The following is a 23331-nucleotide window of genomic DNA, read 5'->3' as shown; positions in this document are numbered from 1 at the left end:
TTACCTTTGAGCCATCATCCCAAAAACAAACTAGCGTGAAACAAGACGGCTTCTATGAGGCTATTCATCTCAATAAGCTTTATATCCACGATGTTTATTCCTTAGCAGTTTACAATACTGTGCACACATGCACACACAACAATATTATACTTACTTATTTCGCAGCAATTTGTACTTCAGGCACAAAAAGTCTTAGAGTATGTTTATGTTTGTGTCTGGTCCTATGACAGGGAAACTTACACTGAACCAGAAACGTGGCCATCGGTGGGACTCATTCTTATCCTCCCCCTGTACCTCTACTGCACAACAAGTATGCTAAATGTATTTTTTGTTAGTCTACTGTCGCTCTGGCCGTCGTTGATACTATATTATACATCTGCGTCTGTGTGTGTGTAACTGAGAACAGAGCACTCACATTGACCAAGTATGCCGGACAGAGCAGTCTTGAACTTTTCTTTGGCCTCCTCCATCTCCTTCTCGTGCTGACTCTTCTCGCCTGTCAGCCGGCGGATGTGGCCGTTGGACGACTGGATCATGGAGTAGAAGTTGTTGGCGTTCCTGCGGTTGACTTCGCCTCGTTCCAACCAGGTCAGGAGCACACGCACCGCTTCTGGAAACTTGGCGTCGTCTGGCCAAGAGGTGAGGAGAAAGAGAAAGGAAGAGTCAGTCTATACAGGTCAGCAAAAATTTTAAGATTCCTGTTCAATCCGTGATCTCTGAAGGTGGTGAAAGCAACAGCTGGCAGGCTGAAAAGGATTTGTTAAAGTGAGCATTACGCTCGTGTCCCACGTGAGGCTGTAAATTCACATACACACACATTGTCCTCTGCTGCGTGTGACGTATACAGACAAGACTAGCTGAAAAAATCGACTTGTAGAATGCCAGGCACACGCTTTGATGCTCGCAGTGCTGCCGTGTGAAAATGGCTGAAGCCAGGTTTAAGTGCATGCATGTTTACATATTACATTGTTGCGTGGTGTGTGTAAGCGAGTGTGTGATCAAGCGAGAGGGAGAGACAGAGAGAGATACGGTGGCTGTGCTCAGAGCAGACAAGTGTTGGCAAGGCAAATTTATTTACATAGCACATTTCATACCTGAAGGCAACCCCGAAGTGCTTTACAGATTACACAGGTAAATGCACAATAAACAAATAATAAAAACAATTCAGACAAACAATCAAAAGCACACAGAATATAATAATAACACAAACAAACAAATCTGACTGAAAGGAAAATTAATTAAAAGCAGTGGTGAACAGGTAAATCTTTAGCTTGGATTTGAAAGTGGTTCTGTGCTCTCCACATCTGAAGAGCACAGACGCTAAATGCAATGAGTTTTAACTCTAGGAACGACCAGTAATACAGAACAAGCCGATCTGAGAGGGCTGCGAGGTTTGTACAGGGTTAGGAGATCTGAAAAGTATCAAAGACTTAAGCCGTTCAGTGATTTACGGACAAGAAATAGAATCTTGAAGTTGACTCTGTGAGAAACTGGTAGCCAATGTAGTGATCTGAGTACTGGAGTTAAATGCTGAGCCCTTTTGGTCCTTGTTACAACCCTGGCAGCAGCATCCTGGATCAGCTGAAGCTGTCTGATTACTGTCTCAGACCTGCCAACAGTCTGTAAAGTTGTCAAGTGGTTGTACATGAAGAGTGGAGGTTTCAGTTCGTCCGTGAATAAATGCTGCAGCTCATCAAGACCAAGTAAAGTTCCTGTGTCTTGCCTCCCAACTTCTGGGTAAAGCTACATTTACAAGGAGGCTTTGAGTTATCTCAATATTTCAAAAGTGTCAGAATGATAGTCGATTAGTTTCAGTAAATCAGTAAGATTCATATATTTTTTTCATACATTAATGTTCACACCACGCCTGTTATTCTGTGGTGCTTTGTTGTTGTTTTTCATATTTAATTTAAGCCATGGGGATTATTTTACATGTTTACAAGGCTTAAAGTTACAGGTTATAATATTCTACTGCGATTAAAGGTTTTCATAATATGTTATTCATATCAATTCATGCATAAATTCATGTCACTTCACCATAGTGCATAAGACCTGACCTGTACAAAGAGCATTTTATATGTAGACTGTGTCCAACGTTGCTCTGGTCATACTACAGAATGATTCATTACTTATGTAAAGTGAATAATAGAGGTCAACTGATAATGTTTTTTTAATGGCCGACATAATAATGAGAGTTTTGAGCAGGAAAAAGCTGGTAGCAGACTGATCGGCCGATAACACCAAGGCAAAATTGGTGTATAAAGCTGAAAATTTTCTTTTCCTTGTACTGCGAAGGTCTACAAATAGCCTAAATGTGGCCTGCTCATAAATGCTGGGACACAGAATATAATCGTTTTCATTCCCAGACTGCACTTGTGTAAGAACAGCATTAAAATTGTAAAAATCGAGCAGCTTCAAGAGGCAACTATTGTGCGGAGAAACTGACTTAAAACTCAAAACACTCAACAGGCTTGCGGTAAAATCAGCTGTTCCCCGCTACAAAGTCACATTCGATATTGCCACAAAAATGCAACTGTTGTCTGATAAAATTATATCTGATGGACGGTGAAAAATGTCTGGTCTTGAAGTAATAATGAGTTAATAGTGATTTAGATTATCAGAAATGAATCTCACATGCCTCTAATAAAGAAGCTGTTCTTTTAGTTAACGTTCATTTAAATCATACAAATTATCTAAAGCACACATTACCTTGTGCAAAAAACCTTACAGCCGTACCCACATGACAAGTGGAGGTTAAAGCTATCGGCCATTATTGGAGCCCTGCTCCGCCATTAATGAAAGTACAAGTCCTATCAGCAGCCAAACAGATGAATCGATCGACCTCTAGGATTAAACAGAAGAAAGATTAGAAAATTTAAAAAAAATTGCAATATTGGTCTAAAATAATTGCAATTAGATTTTTTTCCCCGTGTTGTTCAGCCCTAGTAGTGAGTACTTTTTATTTTGTTGAGTGAGAAGTAGACAAAGTCAAAGTCAGGGTTGACGTGAGCAAGGTGGAACTGAAAATAAAAGCTACAAAATAAAAACAGTAAACTGAAGAGAACATCAACAGCCGAACAAAAAGACATCTGTGCTACTGGATGAAAGGGAAAAAAGAGAACTGTACAAACGACAGACTGTCACATGCTTTGTAACAAAGCACAACTTCACACACCTCAACGACACCTGAGGGAAGTAGAAAGAGGTGGTCTGGGTAAAAAAAAAAAAAAAAAAAAAAGTTCTGCTTTTTATCATCAAAAGGGAGAATTGGCTGTGGAGCACAGGAATGTAACTGGCACTGGAAAAGGCTAAACCCCATTTTTTCCCCTCTGGGTGGAAGATTCAGGAAAGGGTGAACCTAAATCTGCAGCAAATAGGCGCAATGTGTGCTTTCACAACAGCAGCCCAAAGTGTTCAGAAACAAATCCTTGGCTAAAACAGCAGCGTGTTAAGAGTTCTTTACACCAGGGCCAGGGGAGGGAGAGCTGAAAAAGACACACGCAGATGGTGGAGAGGCAGAAAGTCACAGCCATTTTGTCATCGCGCAACTGTGACTGAGACCTGGAAGTGCCATTGCTCATTAGTAAAACAAGTTTATTCAGCCAGACGGAAACTCAACGGAAAGCTGAGAAGAGGGGGGATATGAGAGTGGGGAGGGGGAAGAGAGACTGGAGAGGATGAGCAGAGGAGAACAGAGAGTGCGAAGAGGAGAGGAGAAAGGACAAGATAAGAGGAGCATGTGCTGAGGGAAGAGTAAACTGATATACCGTGTTTAACAGCCTCTGTGTAACGTCTTTTGAAAACAAATTCCCTGAATTTGTTAGTACATGAGAAAACTGCTTCGTCAGTTTTACCAGCTGCAGTTTAGGACTCTTCCTGTAAAGCCTTGGCTTACATCGGGCACAAACACACAAATACAGCCACCGCACTTTTACCGTGTTCCATGGCATGAATAATGATCCATTTTAACGTTTGTTTGCTCACTAACAATAAGACATTTCATATTTGTTTGTGCCCTCAGGCTGATTAAAGAAAATACTTACCTCCTTTTATCTATGAAGGTTTTACTTCTTTACCAGCTCCGTATCTTGTATTTGTGCTATCATATCATATCATATCATATCATATCATATCATATCATGCGCATATATTATAGTATATGTTTTATATTTCGCCAACCTTTGATCTTGTCTCCCAGCTGGCTGCACTCGTGCTCTGAGTAGTGGACGATGGGAGGAGGGGAGGGCGGCCGGAGGCGATCCTCCTCCATCTTGCGGCGGTGCCTCTCCTCTCTGGCCAACATGCGCTGGCGACACTCCCACTCGTAGAGGTCGTCTCGGGCCTGGGCGAAGTCCACGTGGAGACGGCCGGTGTCTTTTTTGTCTGTGCTGGAGCCCAAACGGATGCGGTAACCTGTGGAGGACAAAAGTGTTGAAATTTTAAAAAACAAAACGAAAGAGGAGATGGGAGGAAGTGGAAGATAGAAAGAGTAAATATGATGGGAGAAGCAGATGGGACTGCGGGGAACTGGCTAATTAAAATGAAGAAATCTGTCTGCTCAGGCAGATTCATGACATTTCACAATGTGCTGTGCATTTAGTGGGTGTGTGAATGCCTTTCATCTTTTAAAGATAAGATTTCTTTACCACATTTTGCTTTTTAGCCCTGATAGCGACATTGCTCTGGGGGTGGCATGAAATTTTGTGCAGACAAATTCCCTAGAGAATGAATCCTAACGACCTTGGTGATCCCCTGACTTTTCCTCCAGCTCAATCATCTGGTTGACATTTGTGGTTTTGAGTTAAATGTCTTAACAGCTATTGGATGGATTTCCATTAAAGTTGGAGCATGAAATCATGTTTGGTGAGGTCAAAATTTTAATATGTCCAACACTTGGTTTATGATCAAATTCCTGATAAACTACTTGACATTCTGATCAGCCTCAGCTGCACTTTGTGTTTAGTGCTAATTGTCAGCATGCTAACGTGCTAAACTAAAATGGTAGACATGGTAAAAATTAAACCTGCTGTGCATCCATAATACGTTAGCATGCTGCATTCAGCTGCCTGAGTACTAGGGCTGGATATTGGTACTTGATACCTTTAAGATATCCACAGACAAAAGCCAGTATCACCTCGTATTGAAATATCTCCAGTTAAATAATATTATAATATACAGTACAGGCCAAAAGTTTGGACACACCTTCTCATTCAATGCATTTTCTTTATTTTCATGACTATTTACATTGTAGATTCTCACTGAAGGCATTAAAACTATGAATGAACACATGTGGAGTTATGTACTTAACAAAAAAGGTGAAATAACTGAAAACATGTTTTATATTCTAGTTTCTTCAAAATAGCCACCCTTTGCTCTGATTACTGCTTTGCACACTCTTGGCATTCTCTCCATGAGCTTCAAGAGGTAGTCACCTGAAATGGTTTCCACTTCACAGGTGTGCCTTATCAGGGTTAATTAGTGGAATTTCTTGCTTTATCAATGGGGTTGGGACCATCAGTTGTGTTGTGCAGAAGTCAGGTTAATACACAGCCGACAGCCCTATTGGACAACTGTTAAAATTCATATTATGGCAAGAACCAATCAGCTAACTAAAGAAAAACGAGTGGCCATCATTACTTTAAGAAATGAAGGTCAGTCAGTCCGGAAAATTGCAAAAACTTTAAATGTGTCCCCAAGTGGAGTCGCAATAACCATCAAGCGCTACAACGAAACTGGCACACATGAGGACCGACCCAGGAAAGGAAGACCAAGAGTCACCTCTGCTTCTGAGGATAAGTTCATCCGAGTCACCAGCCTCAGAAATCGCAAGTTAACAGCAGCTCAGATCAGAGACCAGATGAATGCCACACAGAGTTCTAGCAGCAGACCCATCTCTAGAACAACTGTTAAGAGGAGACTGCGCTAATCAGGCCTTCATGGTCAAATAGCTGCTAGGAAACCACTGCTAAGGAGAGGCAACAAGCAGAAGAGATTTGTTTGGGCCAAGAAACACAAGGAATGGACATTAGACCAGTGGAAATCTGTGCTTTGGTCTGATGAGTCCAAATTTGAGATCTTTGGTTCCAACCGCCGTGTCTTTGTGAGACGCAGAAAAGGTGAACGGATGGATTCCACATGCCTGGTTCCCACTGTGAAGCATGGAGGAGGAGGTGTGATGGTGTGGGTGTGTTTTGCTGGTGACACTGTTGGGGATTTATTCAAAATTGAAGGCACACTGAACCAGCATGGCTACCACAGCATCCTGCAGCGACATGCCATCCCATCCGGTTTGCGTTTAGTTGGACGATCATTTATTTTTCAACAGGACAATGACCCCAAACACACCTCCAGGCTGTGTAAGGGCTATTTGACCAAGAAGGAGAGTGATGGAGTGCTGCAGCAGATGACCTGGCCTCCACAGTCACTGGACCTGAACCCAATCGAGATGGTTTGGGGTGAGCTGGACCGCAGAGTGAAGGCAAAGGGGCCAACAAGTGCTAAACACCTCTGGGAACTCCTTCAAGACTGTTGGAAAACCATTTCAGGTGACTACCTCTTGAAGCTCATGGAGAGAATGCCAAGAGTGTGCAAAGCAGTAATCAGAGCAAAGGGTGGCTATTTTGAAGAAACTAGAATATAAAACATGTTTTCAGTTATTTCACCTTTTTTTGTTAAGTACATAACTCCACATGTGTTCATTCATAGTTTTGATGCCTTCAGTGAGAATCTACAATGTAAATAGTCATGAAAATAAAGAAAACGCATTGAATGAGAAGGTGTGTCCAAACTTTTGGCCTGTACTGTATATAATGTATATATAATATTTTTTTTACCATTTCATCACTACTACAAATGCAGCTGTAGCCAGTATCTCACTATCACTATCCTCATTCATATTCTAAGAAGCTACAAATTATATTCAGCCACAAAATAAGCCTGAAAAGCTGAAAATCGGAACAGAAGTACAGAGAGTTGTTGCATAGAGATGATACACAGTCTCATCTAGTTGCATTGGTGTGAACCAGCAGGTTTTAAGAACGTTGCAGATCGACGCATTGCAAGGAGTTGCCTGTTTCAACTCGTCTTGTTGCAAATCTTTCGTCTGAATTAGGTTTGAGGTTACTGGTTTTGGCACTGGTATTGCACTTTCTGAAACAATACCCAGCCCTACTGAGCGCAGTCCCACAGAGCCTATACACACAGCAGGGCTGCAGCCTCTCAGTCTTGTTATTAGACATTTGACAGCAGAGAGAAACAAGAAACAAAGGGGAGGGAGAGGAGAGGGTGACATGTGACAAAGATCCCTTGTCGCATTCAGACTGAGGAAGTCACGGTTACATGGTTTCCACCTTAAGACCACTGCAGCACCGCAATGCCTGAGTGGCTCTAATTTTGACAGCTGTCAACCTCACACTTCCCATTCACACTGAAAGGTGCCTCCTTTAATAAATACAATAGTGATAATCAGAAAGTCGTTCATCTTCCAGACTGCTCAGGGAAATGAAAAAAAAAGAGAACAACGACAAATGAAACGGTGAATTATGGGCACCATACATCTTTTTAATGCAAATGGAAAAACATGCCTGGAGGCAAGGATTTGAGTCAACTGAATATAACATAGGAAAAGGGAGGAGGAGACCAGAGAAGGAGACTAAAGAGGTGCACACATGAGCTTTAATCTACATGTTGCAGGATTTCCTTATCAGCCAGCTGAGGTACTTCCCATCACCAACCTCAAACTGTAGACTAATTAAAGTCTCTGTGAAACGGGAAGTTAGAGTGTCTTTAGCTTCTGTACTGTGACATCCTAGGAAAACACAATAGTATAGTTGTATACTAGGGATGCATGATATCCTCCTGAGACCCTGTGTCCTCATAAGAGACATCACATTTTGTGTTTACTTGATACTTCTTTCTGATTAACTTAGACCTGTTGTCCTAATTCGTGGACACTATTTTGTGCCATCCAGTGGTAGTAAGAGCACAATATACTGATCCATGTAAAAACAAGATGGCAGCCATTTCTGCCAAGTCAGTCTGCAGCTGATCCCAACACAAAAGTGGACATGGTCCAAAACCTGATCAGTTTATGGCTGAAACTTGTTTATTCATGATTAATACGTCTGTAGTGTGAAATGGCAACAAATTTGACCAATTTTAGCAACAGTAACAAGCTTTTACACTATTAAATAGGAAGTGTTTTTTGAACTCATTGGGTCTTTATTGATGTCTTGTTTGAGACATAGGGACTTAATTATCGTTGGTAATGTTTAGTTTTATATATTCATCAGGTCCTACTGATCCCAGATAGCTTGCATACCAAACAAAAGCTCAGGTCTCAGGAGGATATGTAACACCTCATGTGACCGATAACTGATACCGTTATCGATATTTCCACTTTTTTTTTATCCACCTAAATTTAGTTATCATCAAGTCTCTGCTAATCTAAATTAAATCATTTCCATTTGATCGGACAAAAGTGGCTGTGCTTAGAGTTAAATGTGATACGAAGCTACAGCAGACTGTCTGCTCACCTTGCCGTTAGATCAGGAGGAGGACGAGGGAGAGAATGAATGACTGACTCAGACCTTCGCCACATTGTTTTGGAAATAACAAAGTTTTTGCCCTCTGATATCCAAACACATACGAATCTCTTCTTATCTCTCTCCATAATGTTCTGTTAGCTAGCTACTACATGATATGTACAAAACAGCTATCTGGCCATCCAAAGTCTCATTTGACTGTATGAATGTTTGTAAACACCCCTGAGTGACGGATAAGTCATCAAACCTTTGAAACCTTTTTACAGAGAGAGAAAAGACAGAAATGTATTGGAGTCTACCTACCTCATACCTATTTTGTTTGTTGGATCCCTTCATCCCACAGTAAGGGAATGCCCCACATACTCTTCTTTTAAAGGACATCTTAAACAATGGCTCAAATCAAATCAAAAGTGCGATCACTAACTGGACTTGAGTCTACTTGAACATTATTTTCTATTGTTTTGTTTTATCCTGTCTGTGTCTGGTATCCTTCTGTTTGTATAATGAACTGTCTTGTGTTTGTTGTCTCCTCTATTTGTATTTTATCTATCTATCTATCTATCTATCTATCTATCTATGTATGTATTTATTTATTTATTAGAAACTACAGATGCAAATTTGCAGCTTTGCTATAATCTGGCATGTTTACAGAGATATATGATCGATGTTCATTAATGTGCACTGTCCCTATCCAAATAAAGAGTTATTATCATCATCATCATTATTATCATTATTATTATTATTTTTTTTTTTTTGACTGTCAAATGAGATAAATATTGTAAAAATACACTATTTTTTCACCTTTATTTGACATACAATATGATATAGGATCAGTTAACGAAGGGACAAAGGATTAATATTGGGAGAATGTATTCATTTCATGGGGACTTTGACAGATAGTAAAGAAACCACTGAGCATGATTTATTGAGGTTTACCTGCGTGCCACCTCATACCTACTTTGCTTATTGGATCGCTTCATTTGACAGGATATACTGTGACTGTAGGGTTTTGTTGAGTACAGAGGGCCTTCATCCTTTAGTCAATACACAAGAGAGACTTAGAGAGGCCAATTACTTCTCTAGAGGCACTGAAAGACCACAATATCGCTCATCATTATTACGCCCTCTTCTACTCACTACTTCCCTCTTATCCTCACACTCTCCTCCTTACTCAATTTTCACTAATGGCTGGTTGTGCATCTGAAGTGAAATTATGCCCATTTTGTGATTTAATTGGTTGAAATGATCAGAGAGTGTGTTAAGTGTGTTTGGGTACACATGTGTGCGAGTGTGTGCGCTCTGCCTGGACACAGTAATGATGCCCAGTGTGATTCACTGTGAGGACCGACACACTCTCATCACAGGAGAAGGGGTATATGTGTGTGTGTGTGTGTGTGTGTGTGTGTGGTAGATGCCAGTACAAACTGGAAAAGAAATGAGTGCGAGTTCGGGGGTTTCGACTTCAGTCCGCTCTCGCTGCTTCAGGCTCACAATCTACTACTACTTCAATATTTCATATGGAGGAGATCTCAGTGAGCTGGGGCTGCTGGAGACTGTGTCATTGCTGGGTACTGTGTTTGCACAGTGTGCGTATGTATGTGTGTATGTGTGTGTGTGGGTGGGGTATTATTTATGATAAAACTACACAGCTTTGTCATCTGGCTAATATATGGACTTCAGCTCCCACGCCTCACTGTAAGAATAGAGGCAGACGAAATCACGGGACCTCTCATTCAAACTAATTGCAACAAGAACACACACACACACATTTGCACATGCATGAACACACACTTAATAACGCTGAGAATGCTACTGAATCGGCTGCTGGGTTAAATGGGTTTTTCAGTGTAGGAATATACGTCAAGCTCACAGAGATTTAAGACGTCTGGGCTTTAGACGCTACTGTGAAAATGAAGAACCATAAGCTGCTGTCACGTTGTTAGTAGAGATGCTTTTTTTGGCTTAATGGTCATTTATATCTTCTGTAGTGTGAGCCTGCCGTAAGCTGTAGTGGACCTCTTATTATCCGCAATGTCTACCAACTGTGCTCTCCAGTGGTAAAGCCAATACAGTTGTGAAAAGGAAGGAACTCCCGGTTCTGTTTGTGTTTTTCCCCTCTACCCTGAATAACTCAATCTTTAAGGTTTGTAGTCCGACCACTAATTTAATTATGTCACCTTTGTTTCCTAGAAATCATATTTTTTGTGCAAGTTTGGCATGGTGGACAGCTCTAAATAATACAATACACATGAGGTTCGGCCACTGTTCCTGTGAGGAGGAGGGCACAAAACAGAGCTGTATGGAATTCAAAATAGTTTGAGGTTTTGATGCTGAATTCATCCAAAATCTACTCAGAACACAAAAGTGAATTAATCCAAGCTGCAGACTGTATAATAATTAATCACAACCACAGACTGTGTAAGATTAATGGATGTAACCACCATGACGTCTCTCACTAGTTTGTGGACTTCTGTTTTGAAGCCTTGAGTTGTACATTTTGGCCGTCGCCATTTGGTTTTTTGAGTCTAGAAGTGACCATATTTGGAGCAAGGAGTGGATCTGACTCACAGACTGTAGGGACCACTCGCAGACAGCCTGTCACTCAAAGCAGCCCTGCCCTTTATACAATTTAAACAGCTAAGTACAGTTTATATGAGGGGGGAAATTAGCTATAGACATTAAAACTGTTTTTGTACCAGGCTGTAAACATGTTTAATTCTGCTGTTAAGTTTGGCATTTCAATGTAAGGGTCAATTTGGACTGTCTGACTTCTAGAGCCAGCCTCAAGTGGCCATTAGAGGAACTGCAGTTTTTGGCACTTCAGTGATGGTTTCATTTTCCATTCCAGTTAGGAGTTAAGCTCTGTGACTGGATACTTCTTTATAAAACTCGCCTAGGGCTTTGTTTTATGTACAAACTCAAGGTTTGTATTTTCAACTTTTTCCCTCACCTTCCCACTCATTGGTGGCCTCAGTTTTTGCCCTTGGAGGCTGAAATTTGGGCTGGAGGTCGAGCGTCTGTTTGTGTGAAGGTGTGTGTTTGTGTTCATCTACTTATGAACTTGCTCAAGATTGTGAGAAAAGATTAGTCATGAGCCCAAGGACAGCTGAATAGGTGCTCATGCCAGCTGTCAAAAAGATGCAACTCCTCCATACATGCATGAGTGTGGTCTTATCTAATGCAGCAGGGTGTCTACAGGTATCAGACACTTAAATGTAATGCTCTGTAAGACCTTTTCAAGATAACGTTTCACTAAATTTATGACAGATGTTCGGACAAATCATCATTTTCTTATTCAAGCATTGCAGGTTAAGTGTAAAGGTAAGTATACATGTGGTCCCGTGGAGAGGTAGGATTTATGTAGGAATACGGTTATATACAGTTATCAAAGTGCGTTAGCTTCATCAACATTTTGCAAACAAGTAAGAGCAAGTATAAAGTAAAAAGACAGTTTGAGGTTCAGTCGTAAGTCTAAGGATTTGTAAATTTGAAATGTGGACTTTCAAGCAGAAGAGCCTCATTTTAATGTGAAGAATTAAAAAAAAATATATGAATGGAATTACATTAAATGTTTGTGGCAATTAGGAGCGCACAAATTCAAGACTATTTACTGGCTTTGAAAGTTTAATATTCATAAAATTGAATTCAAGACGTTTGAAGACTTTACGGACCCGCAGACACCCTGAGTGAATTTGTGGTTGTTCAATGAACCAGATATTTTCTGACGTAGTTGTTTGTTGTCAACTGGGAAAAAGCTCCAACTGTAACGTTACATTGTCTATCGGAAAAGTGAATGGGAGTTTTATTTCAGGGGACAAGACTGTGTGCATTGTTGCTTGACATTTGCCTGACACTGACACAAATACATCGAAATATGATACCAGTACGCAGTAACACAATGAGGTTTTGGAGTTATGACAACTTACCCGACAGGAAGAGAGCCTTGTCCACGGTAAACTCTTCAGCAAATCTGATATGGCAGAAGTTTTTCTTGCTCTTGCGTATGGCGGTGATATCACCGCACTGCCCGAAGACCTCCATGATGAGCTGCTCCGTGGCGTTCTCCGGCAGACCGCCAACAAACACCGTCTTACAACCTGGAGGGCGGTCTCTCGTGGCCGGAGGGGGAAGGTCTGTTCAGAAGTAGTGGAACAAAAGCAGAGAGAACACAGTTATGTATCAGCCATTACTAGGTTGAAGTTGAAAAGAAAAAAGAGAAACTACCCGAGTGATGAAACTTTGCGCATTTATGTGGAAATAACACAGCTGAAATACAAACAACCCGAGAAATGATTCAGCTGTCCCAGAACTGAAACTCGATTTTGAGCATGAATTATGCCCTTTGAGAAGCTGAACACAATGTGTGCAATGGCAAGAAGAACATACTGTTCTGATTATATCGCTGCTGGAGATCATTTTGAGGAGCAGGTCTGATTTCCTGTGTTTTGTTTTAACTCAAAAAGAAATATGTATGCCTGGACGTATAGTCAATACCAGGAAACCCAAATAACAGCAATGTTACGCCGTCTGAACGCAGAAAGAAAACAAGGAGAAGCAGCTGCTTACTTGTAACTCAAATCCAAAAATATTATCCTTACTTTAAATGCCAATATTTGAATATCATAGACACCAACAGGTTCAACAAATAACAAAAGCCTGCTTGTTTACACTGTATAGACCACCTACCAGGTGTGCCAATATACTAAACATGCAGAGAGGTAAATGTAACTGAAACTCTCAAAAAATATATGAACAGATTCTGCAAGAATATTTCACCTACCAATAAGATCATCTGTATATCAATTACTCATCCAACGTTATGATGAATTCATGTTTTTCTCTCATGCCTTCAGTGATCAAAGAACCCAAACACGAGAGAAATCATAGGGGTTCTTGTTTCATAATGGTAAAACTATATCAACATATCCTTTTATAAACTCTCACAGAACTCACACAGCATCATCCAAAGCCCCGTTTCCACCAAACACTTTCAGTATGGTACCTTTGGAACCAATGTAACCCTTCAGACACCGTACCTAGACCCTAGGACTCTTTTTATCAATGGAGTCTGACTGTAATGAGAGCACAGATTTCACTTTTAGTTCAGTTTTAAATTGTATAGTTTTAGCGAATATACATGTGTTTGGGGAGTGCGGAGCAGATGACTGGATAAATGAGACTTGGATTATACTGCACGAGTTGTGTGAGAGTTTGTAAATGGATGCCTCGACATAGTTTCTCTGTTCTTAAACACGGTCCCCTATGACTTTACTTGATTAAGATTTTTGTCTGTTTTTGGATTCTTCATTCACCAGAAGAATGTGAGGAGAACACAGCTGTCTTCACCAAGTCAAACACACTGGGTAAATAACTGATATAAAAATGGTCATGTGGGGTTGAAGTATTTCTTTAAGAGGGGGAAGTGCCACTTCGATAGGTACAAAAAGGTGACACCTCTGCTGTGGCGATAAATCCACACATTATGACAGAGAGGAACAAAAAGCAAAAACAAAATATCCAGAAGGTATAAATGACAAATGAATCCCCCTAAAAGACCTGGGGTCAAATTCCACATTCAGAAGAAGAATAAGAGCCAGGTCACAGCAACATTTACAGAAGAGGAGAAAATAAGTATGTAATACGATCAACGACTCTGGAAAACGGGCCGCATTCCTGAGCTTGATGCTGCAAAATTCAATTAAGTCATATTTTAAACATAGCACTTATGACCTAAAAAATGATAAAGCTCGATGCATGAATAATGATCACTTGGAGCAGTATGCTCAGATCGTTTTTTTGTTAGATAAATGTTAATATCAAAACCATTCCATGCATGAAAATGAAATCCTTTTGGCCACAAAGTGATTGCAAATCCTCTCATGTGGAAGGTCCCCTGCATTGCCGAAATCACTTATTCAACACAGATGAGTGTTGACTGATCTAATCTCCAATAGATCAGGCTTCTCATCCATGATGAATGTGATTAGCGGGGTCTATGAGGAGTGAACCAGCTAATCAGTGGAACGCTGAGGACGCTGGATTTCCGGATGTCTGCGAGAGAAAGGGCCTCGCAATCACTGCTACTGATGCTCCCACCCCTGTAGATGTCGATACTCTGAAAAGAACTGGAGTTGAACTTGGTCGGATACCTGAGGTGTATCAGGAGGGCCTCACTGATCAGCAGCAAGTGGATTAATTCAGATATCTTGGGGTCTTATAGGCGTAATCAAAAGGATTTCAAGACTGAGCATCGGTTGGGTGCAGGAAAACAGACTTTACATCAGCTTTCTCTCGCTGTCAGACAGAAAAACAGTCTAAGTGGGGCGGTAAACTTCAGTAACATCACTGGTGCTAAACAGAGGAGTCTGTTCTGTATACAAACAGTTGTTACAGAAAGATGCGTTGTTCTGGTCTGACAGCTCAGAGTTTCAGATCTGGCTGATGCCTGTATTTTAGACTCTCATTAGCCAAAACAGAAAGATATAACACTCTCATTACCCTCTGACATCTCTCCACTAAACTCTGAGAGTGAAAATATGTTCAGTCAGGGCTTGTTTTCCTAAAAAACTTTAAAAATAATATAACTCCAGCTCTCAACTGTGCAAGATTTGGGTAGTGAAAGAAGGAAGGAGATGACAATACAAACAGCTGAAATGAGGATTCTCAGCAGGGTGGCTGGTCTCATTCCACATGACGAAGTAAGGAGCTCAGCAATTTGAGGAGACATCAGGATTGAGCCGGTGTTGCTGCTTCACATTTACGATGCCTCTTAATAGTATGATAATAAATAAACCAGCCGGCTGGAATACATATTTTACAAAAAGAAAATTTTTTATGGGATGTCAAGCAGTGAAACCATAACAATCCAAAGTCAGAGTTTTCTTCTGGCTAAAAAAGATTTATCAGCTCACAATCCCCTCTGCTGTCAGAGCTGCTCTCACGCAGCACTCTGAAGAGTTGCAACTAAACTTTCAGTCACCGAGTCCAAGCAGGCGCTGTCCCTTTCTTTAAACTTTCTCAGCCTGTCTCTCCCTCACACACAGGCTGCCAATGCGCATCCCTCCCTTTGCCTCCTTTTCTCTTTAAATGTGGCTGGTAAAGCAAAAATATTGACTGGGTTTCATTCCATGACCTCCGGAGTTGGCGGATTAAACTAGTTTTGAGTTGAGATGGACAGAAAAGTAAAAGGTGATGCAGAAAAAGCTTGCGGTGGCAAGAAAAAGCTTTGTTGGCAGGCGCAACAAAGAGTTCCAAATTAACTGACCTTTTCGGTCCACGAGTGTCTGATGGGGACGATGGAGAGGGAGCGGTGACGACAGGGAAAGGAGGGCAGGTGCACTGCAGCAGTAACCTCATGTGTCATGCTGTAAATTGAATAAAATTTGTTTTGTTTTGCATTACAGAGTTTTGGTTTCAGATGAGTGATTTGCTAGCAGCTAACAACAATTTGCGGGGGGGGGATAATTTTGCTATTCTCTCAGATACCTGCTGCGATACTGAACCCCACTGCTCAGCACATTAGGACTTTTTATGCAAATGCACTTTTCACAAGATTCACATGAAGTATTCATGATTTTATGATTGAATTACAAGGAATACATGACATCATACAATATCTGAGAGCATTTATGAACAGGGCAAGTGATTGCATTTTTTATGCAGATAAAAAACAGGTGAACCTGAGGAAGAGAGAGATGAGGGGAGGATGGAGGGAGCAGCGTTCCCAGGATACACTGAGGGAATCAGAACAAGTAATGATGCATCAGTCTGGATCCATGTATCGATTCAATGATCAGTGATCAAATATCATCAATGCAAAGTGAAAACACTGATCTATATCGTCATCTTTAGGATACGCTTTTATTTTGAAAGTCTGTGAGACTGTCAAACGGCAGCAGGCAGATGGCAAGCAGCCACAAGGAAGATGATGAGGGAAAGATGAATGTTTATTTACTCGGAAACAATTTGGATTTCCGAGGAAAAAAGGGGTCAACAGACGCAGCACATGGTGTATGTAAACAATGCTGTTACAAGATCAAACACAACGTAACGTTACCCGCCTGGACGGCCATCTTACTCCGCTGACTTTTCACCACAGCAACATTAGCTGCTCTGTATCAACAATGTTTGGCTCAATAATGTGCATGCAGACTGAAATTCAACCTTACTGTTCTGTCAGGAGATGCACTGACTTTGGACCATCGGTGAGTAAGAAAAATAATAACGTTACATGCTATTTGTTAAGCTATGAGTAGAGGAAAAAAGGTCTGCTAGCTGCTAGGCTAATTAATGCAATGTAAACATGCTAAAGCTAATAATGGGTGAATAGCAAAAAACAACTGACGTGTCTATGAATCTTCACAGTTATTACTGAACTGAATTTGATACTGCACTTCTGTTGAATGATGTTGTTGTTAATCTGTGTTTTATGGCTGTTGGAAGAAGTTTGCCTTCAGGGCTTTAAGACAGATAGACCTGAAGTTTTAGGAAACAGATCACAGTTTGGGTTAAAATGATTAGATGTCTTTCAGAAAGGACTTTCTGATAGAAAGCTCTGTGGGTTAACTTATCCCACGTGCTGTTTTATTTGCGTTAGTGGAGTCAGCTTAAAGTAAACTTTACTGCATTTTAGCGGTTACAGTTACTTATTAATATGCTGTTTTTATCTTTTATGGCCAAAAAAAAAAAAAAAAGGTGGCAGCTTCTTTTATAAGTGATTGTGTTATATGGGCATTTAATATTGTCTCATATTGGTAGTACGCCCCTAAATCGCATCATCTTGAAATCGTATCATGGCAGACTTTGTAGTATCGTTTCCCAAAGAATCAATATATGGTGTTGTGCTGAGACAGGTGACTTACACCCCTAATAACAAGTGGGTGCTGCCAGACAGAGTTAAAAAGTATTTTTGTGTTCAAGTTCAATCTCAATATGTGTGTCCCTTTGAGTAATTATGGGGACAGACACTTCAAGGCTGATCATTTTAAAATGCAGACAGAGAGGAGGAGGAGGAGGAGGAGGAGGAGGAGGAGGAGGAGAGAGGAGGGTTTGACGCAGGGCGGAGAAAAAAAAGCAAATGAATAAACAAGAAGAGATCAGATATTGACATGTAACGAAGAGAATGTAGAGCACTTTAAAGCGTTTCTCCAACTGATTTACATACATTGAAGATCAAAATAGAGCTAATAATATAACGCAATGAAATATAAAACACGACAAACTACCACAGAACTGACTCTGTTGGTCTGGACTGACTCATACTCCCCAGGATTTTCTGTTTTTCTGCACACTCAGTTATTGCTAAGATTTATGGTTTCAATCCTCGAAAACTAGCAGACTGTACTTTGAGATAATATGAATCACTGTCTGACTAATAAGCTGGTTGATGTGCTTTTATTCTGACAGATTACTTTGGATAAATACACGGAGGCTGCTGTAAAGTAAACACACAAACTGATTCTCAGTCCGGCCCCGTCCCACAGGCCTGCCGTCTCCGTGGCCACCCACTGGTCTGCTACACTAACACAGGTCATCACCATCCATCACCTCGACTGGCTAAACACCTTTTTATAGTCCGTGGGGGCTGCCACAGGGAGGAGGACTCAACCCTCAAAGGACTGTTGTTTAGAAGATAAACTACATTTACACACACTCTGGTAAACATGTTTAGTTCATTTACGTCTCACATGAACAAACACAAAACATGAACTAACACACATGAAGATTTATTACACAGATACACCGCTGCCGGCACACTGTAACACACTGGGGCTTCCCTACTTTAAAGTCACTTTTTTCCTAATGTAAAACAACTTTTTTAGTTATTAGTCATTACTAAAAATGACTGGTCAAACATCCCCAGAATTATAATAATATTTAAGATATTTTAAACAACAGTGTGTAAGACTCAGGGGGATTTAGTGGCATCTAGTGGTGAGGAATGCAAATTGCAACCAGCTGAAACTTCTCCCAGTTAGAATTCCTTCAGTGTTTATTGTTTAGAAAGATTTCACCAGGAGCCAAAGTATCCGCAGACGTCTCTTCCTCTCTAAAACAAACAGACCAGGTGATTTACACCAGTAAAAACACTGAATGAACCAGTTTCATGTTACACATCAGTGTTTCACCAAAGCTGTTTGGCACGTTGCAGACAAGCCACTAACCCAGCACCTGCTAATGTGTGCTCACCTTTTTTATCTGATAACTTAAGATTTGGACTTCCAGGAGGTTTTTACCAGGAGTCAAACTATCTGCAGATGTCTCTTTATCCCCAAAGCAAACGGAACCAGGGATTTAAACTGGTAAAAACATCAATGAGGCAGTTTCACTTTAAAAAGATGTGTGTTTTTCTGACACTGCTCATTGCGGAGGGGCTGCTAACATGAGGTGGCCAACATGAAAAATGCAAATGGCCCTATCAAGAGCCAGTGTTTGGTTTGTCCGTTCTAGGCCACTGCCCATGCCATGGTGACCTCCATGGATGAGGACCCACTCCATGTGTAGATAGCTCATTATAAGGTAACAAAAACACAACAGTTCTTATTTTCAGGTGATTATACACTAAACTTTTTGCCAATATATCCCCCTAAATCTGACACACTGGGCCTTAAAGAGAAACATTTGCATGACTGCATTTACAGAAAAAAAAAGAAAATGAAATTGAAACTTATTGATAAACTGGAGAATTCCAGTAGCAACATTATTTTTAAATATACAAACAGCCCTAAATACATCTATATCAGCATCAAGACAAAACAAACAGAGACAAAATAACTGCCACTCTAGCTGGGCATCCTTCTTCATTCAAGCTAAATGGAGTGTGTAAATGTGTGTATATGAAATACAGACACAGAGCTACTATCCTCAAAGCTCAAGAGAAAATGTTTCATCTTTCCTTAAAGATAATTTTAAAATATAGCTCTCTGACTGCCGTCAGAAGTTTGAAAGAGTAAGAGAGACAGATGGAGAGTCTGATGCCCAATTTAATTATCAAAGTGAGTCCGCAGGTCCAAATGTTGAGTGTAAAGTTCTTTCAAACTATTTTGGAAAAAAAAGTACCACACCACCTTTAGCACTAGATAGGCGAGTGGTAAGAAGCATCAGTGGAGAAAGGTGAAAGAGGGCTCAAGGTTGAATGAGGAGGGTTTGACTGAGGAAAAGGAAGAGGGATGAAAAGAGCTTGATGAGGATGCACACTGACGGTACAGTTATGCACACTGAGGAGGTAGAAGAGGAGGAAGAGGGCAGCAGTGTTGTTGCTGCTCGGCTACAGGTCAGCAAGAGGGGTTGCTGCACATGGCTTCAGGTTGAGTGCATGCAGCTAGAGGGTAATGACTACCCGTGATGGACACTGTATGCAACCTTGTTGCCTGGACGTCAGCACTTTGCCTGTTATTTGCTAAAAGCCTGAATGCAGTGGGGCATCAACGCTGGTTTCCTTTGTTCCTGGCGTACTGAATAACCCTCCGAACAATCTGCATGCCTCCATCTCTGCTTCAAAGCAATGCTTATCATTTATAAAACCAATGGAGCTGCTGTACCACTGATCACATTGTGTAATTCAATAATATATAGTAACAACTCCACAGAGGACACTGTGAACATTTTTCCCACACACTTCACTTTTACAGTAAGTTTTATGTTGGCTCAATGGGCTTCATTCTCCAACTGTTCTGCAGAGAGGAAATGTCTTCTTAAGAGTCAATCAATCAGTCAAGAGCACACACACCTTAAAGTGTTGACATGTTTGTGCAAAATTATTGGTAACTGTATTTTTCTTCCATTCTGCTGTTGTATAATATTAAAGGATTTAAATTACAGTAAGATATTTTTGATCATGTATGTTATTTCATAATTATTTTCATTATCTTACAAAACATTGTAGTTTTTAAAATAAATAAACACACACTAGAACTTCACACATCAATTATGTTAATGGAGAACCATGCCTTCCAATACTTAGCGATTTATTTAAAGGCCCAGAGTATGCCTATTTCTGCACCCTAGGTCGACTCATATGATGACATTTTACTGCTGCTGAAGATGTTGCAGATCATGCCCTGAGGAGGGAACACATCTTCCATATAGATCTATTTGCAGAGAGTGACAAGGGCAACACTGAGGCAGAAAAGCGATGGCAGGGCGCTTGGGAGCATCACTACTCCCAGCACTTTTTCAAATGACGCACTATGCGGGGGTTTTCTTTCTATGACAACAATATCTTGGCATATAGCTAATGAAAACCTACACTGACTTCACAAATAACAACAAGCTTACAACACATATCATTCATTCATTCATTCATTCATCTTCTAACCGCTTCATCCTCTTGAGGGTCGCGGGGGGGCTGGAGCCTATCCCAGCTACATCGGGCGAGAGGCAGGGTACACCCTGGACAGGTCGCCAGACTATCGCAGGGCTGACACATAGAGACAAACAACCATTCACACTCACATTCACACCTACGGACAATTTAGAGTTACCAATTAACCTAGTCCCCAATCTGCATGTCTTTGGACTGTGGGAGGAAGCCGGAGTGCCCGGAGAGAACCCACGCTGACACGGGGAGAACATGCAAACTCCGCACAGAAGGGCTCCCACGCCCGGGATCGAACCGGCAACCCTCTTGCTGTGAGGCGAGAGTGCTAACCACCACGCCACCGTGCCGCCCCACGTATCAATCAATCAATCTTTATTTATAAAGCACTTTTCATACATAAATGTAGCACAAAGTGCTTTACAAGGTTAAATAAATGTCTCTACCACCCACCCCCGACCCGCCCACACCCCCACGTACACACAGCCACCCAGCCACCCACCCACACCCACGCACACACCCACCCACATACACAGTCATGATGTAGACATAAAAACGTAAAAACGTGGCAGAGCAACCAGGTGAGGATGAAGTATGATGATAAAGGCGCAACAGTCACCAGCAACATCCAGAGTCAGCCGGTCTATCTGCTCCCACAAATGGGTTTCTCTGTCTCTAGCCCTTTTTCAATAGGAATTGTGCACATTTGCAGGAAAGCCCAATCAGTCTTTTTTCAGCATTGGCAGTATAAAAACAAAATCAGGGAGTGCGGCAAAATGCCGCCTACCTACTTTTGTTTATACAGAATGCTCCTTTTTCGGGGCGATGGGGGGCGTCAGAAAGTAACAAAACGTGTAGCTCAGCGTGTGACGTAAACAGTGACGTGGGAGGGAAGCCGTGGCTCGTCAGTCCTTCAGCGATTCTCTTGTAAGTTGGCCCGTTCTTCACCGTCCCCGTCACCTGACGGTTAATGGCCTCTTCGTTTCGGAGGGCAAGGAGGCTGCGCAATTCCTTGTCTCCCTCGGTCTGTTTAAACTAAAAGGGTTCCGCCAATATGACAACCCTACGAGGCGGAAAATTGGACACCTCGGATCAACTCGCCAATCTGGCTCTGTCTGTATAAACGCTCGCAGCTTGCCGGCAAAACGGCCCAACATTCGCAGAAAATCTGGCAGTGTAAAAGGGGCTAGTGTTGTGATGGTTAGACAGTAGCATCGCTAAAGGAGTGGTGGTGACGTCACCAGCGCCTTTCTGAGAAGTTAAAAGATTTTTAACTAGAAGTGTTTGGAGTGGCCGTGCAAAAAAGCCAGAGCACTCTAAGGAAGGACGCTGGGTGCCCTGTTTCACGCTCTCTCCTCATAGGAAACGGCTGTGAAAAGATGCCAGTGCTGAGAAAAAACGCTATATGGGCATCTGCTTTCAAATTACGAGGACAAGAGATAACAATTTTGTGGTTTAAGAACATGTCACGGATCTTATGCAGATGCCCTTTCTCAAGAACAAATTTAAGGAACAACTCAGGAACATATTGATGAATGAGGCACAATGTCTGGCCCTGGTTCCAGTTTCTCAAACGCTGCATTTGCTGATACCCTCTGAACCTTCTATGACAGCAAACTCTTGAGGACTGTTGGTTGGACAAAACAAGAAATTTTAGGACATCACTGTTGGCTCTGGGAAATTGCTTTGGGATTTTTATTTTTTTGTGCCGTTTGCTTTTGCAGCATTTTGTAAAACAAACAACTGACTAATCAAGAAAATGAATGTTAGATGACTAAAAAGCCGCTCTAAACATATGGCACAGATTTTATAACATTTTCTTTATCTCCTAACTGTTCTGTCCTCAAACCATTTTGCATTCAAAAGTACTTTTTACATCGTGCAGTATGAAATAATGATACACCTCTCTACTATCTCATTACCCCTTTAGCTCTATCCTACAGGGATGAGACACTGCTTTAGTGACAGGGATGCTATAACAATCCAAAACACTTCATTTACAACTCATTTTACCTTTCTGAAGTGAAAGATTTCCTCTGCTGAAGAACTTGCTGTGACTAAAAACTTGCCAAACTGCTCATTTCCAGAAATATCACAGGAAATTTCACCTTCAGTGTGACAGAATTTTGGAGGCAACATGTTCCTATTCCGTGAAATGATTATGTAGGCTTCTGTCTTATGTGTGGAAAGTAACTGATAGGATATTCGATCCATCTATCAATTTTTCATTTTCTGCAAGTCCAGGTTGACTGCAGAGGCTCTCAGAAATCCTTCTATCCAGTCATGTCCTCTTAGCTCCTTGAGGGTGATCCTGAGGCATTTTCAGTCTGGCTGAGATATATAATCCCTATAGCATTTTCTGGGTTTGCCCCTGTGTCTACTCCAAGACCCACGTGCCTGGAATACCTCCATTTCCATTTGTCCAGGAGGCATCCCAGGGAGATGAGCAATCCCTGCTCGATTCAATGCAAA

The 23331-nt window shown here is 41.3% G+C and overlaps 1 protein-coding gene across 5 annotated transcripts in view; it reads right to left on the bottom strand.

Moving 5' to 3' along the window:
- Window positions 1-23331, bottom strand: part of LOC125894527 (ecto-NOX disulfide-thiol exchanger 2-like) — a 277435-nt gene that overhangs the window by 39106 nt on the left and 214998 nt on the right. For all 5 annotated transcript variants that reach the window (XM_049585992.1, XM_049585993.1, XM_049585995.1 and 2 more), the window contains 3 exons: window positions 12470-12676; window positions 4180-4413; window positions 416-628 (listed from right to left, as the gene is read on the bottom strand). In XM_049585992.1, the coding sequence (XP_049441949.1) occupies window positions 416-628; window positions 4180-4413; window positions 12470-12676 (654 nt within the window). The remainder of the gene's footprint in view (window positions 1-415; window positions 629-4179; window positions 4414-12469; window positions 12677-23331) is intronic.

The sequence above is a fragment of the Epinephelus fuscoguttatus genome, linkage group LG9 (genome assembly GCF_011397635.1).
Source record: "Epinephelus fuscoguttatus linkage group LG9, E.fuscoguttatus.final_Chr_v1".
Classification (NCBI taxonomy): domain Eukaryota; kingdom Metazoa; phylum Chordata; class Actinopteri; order Perciformes; family Serranidae; genus Epinephelus; species Epinephelus fuscoguttatus.
The sequence above is the reverse complement of the archived record's forward strand: the minus strand, read 5'-3'. Positions and strand labels throughout refer to the sequence as shown.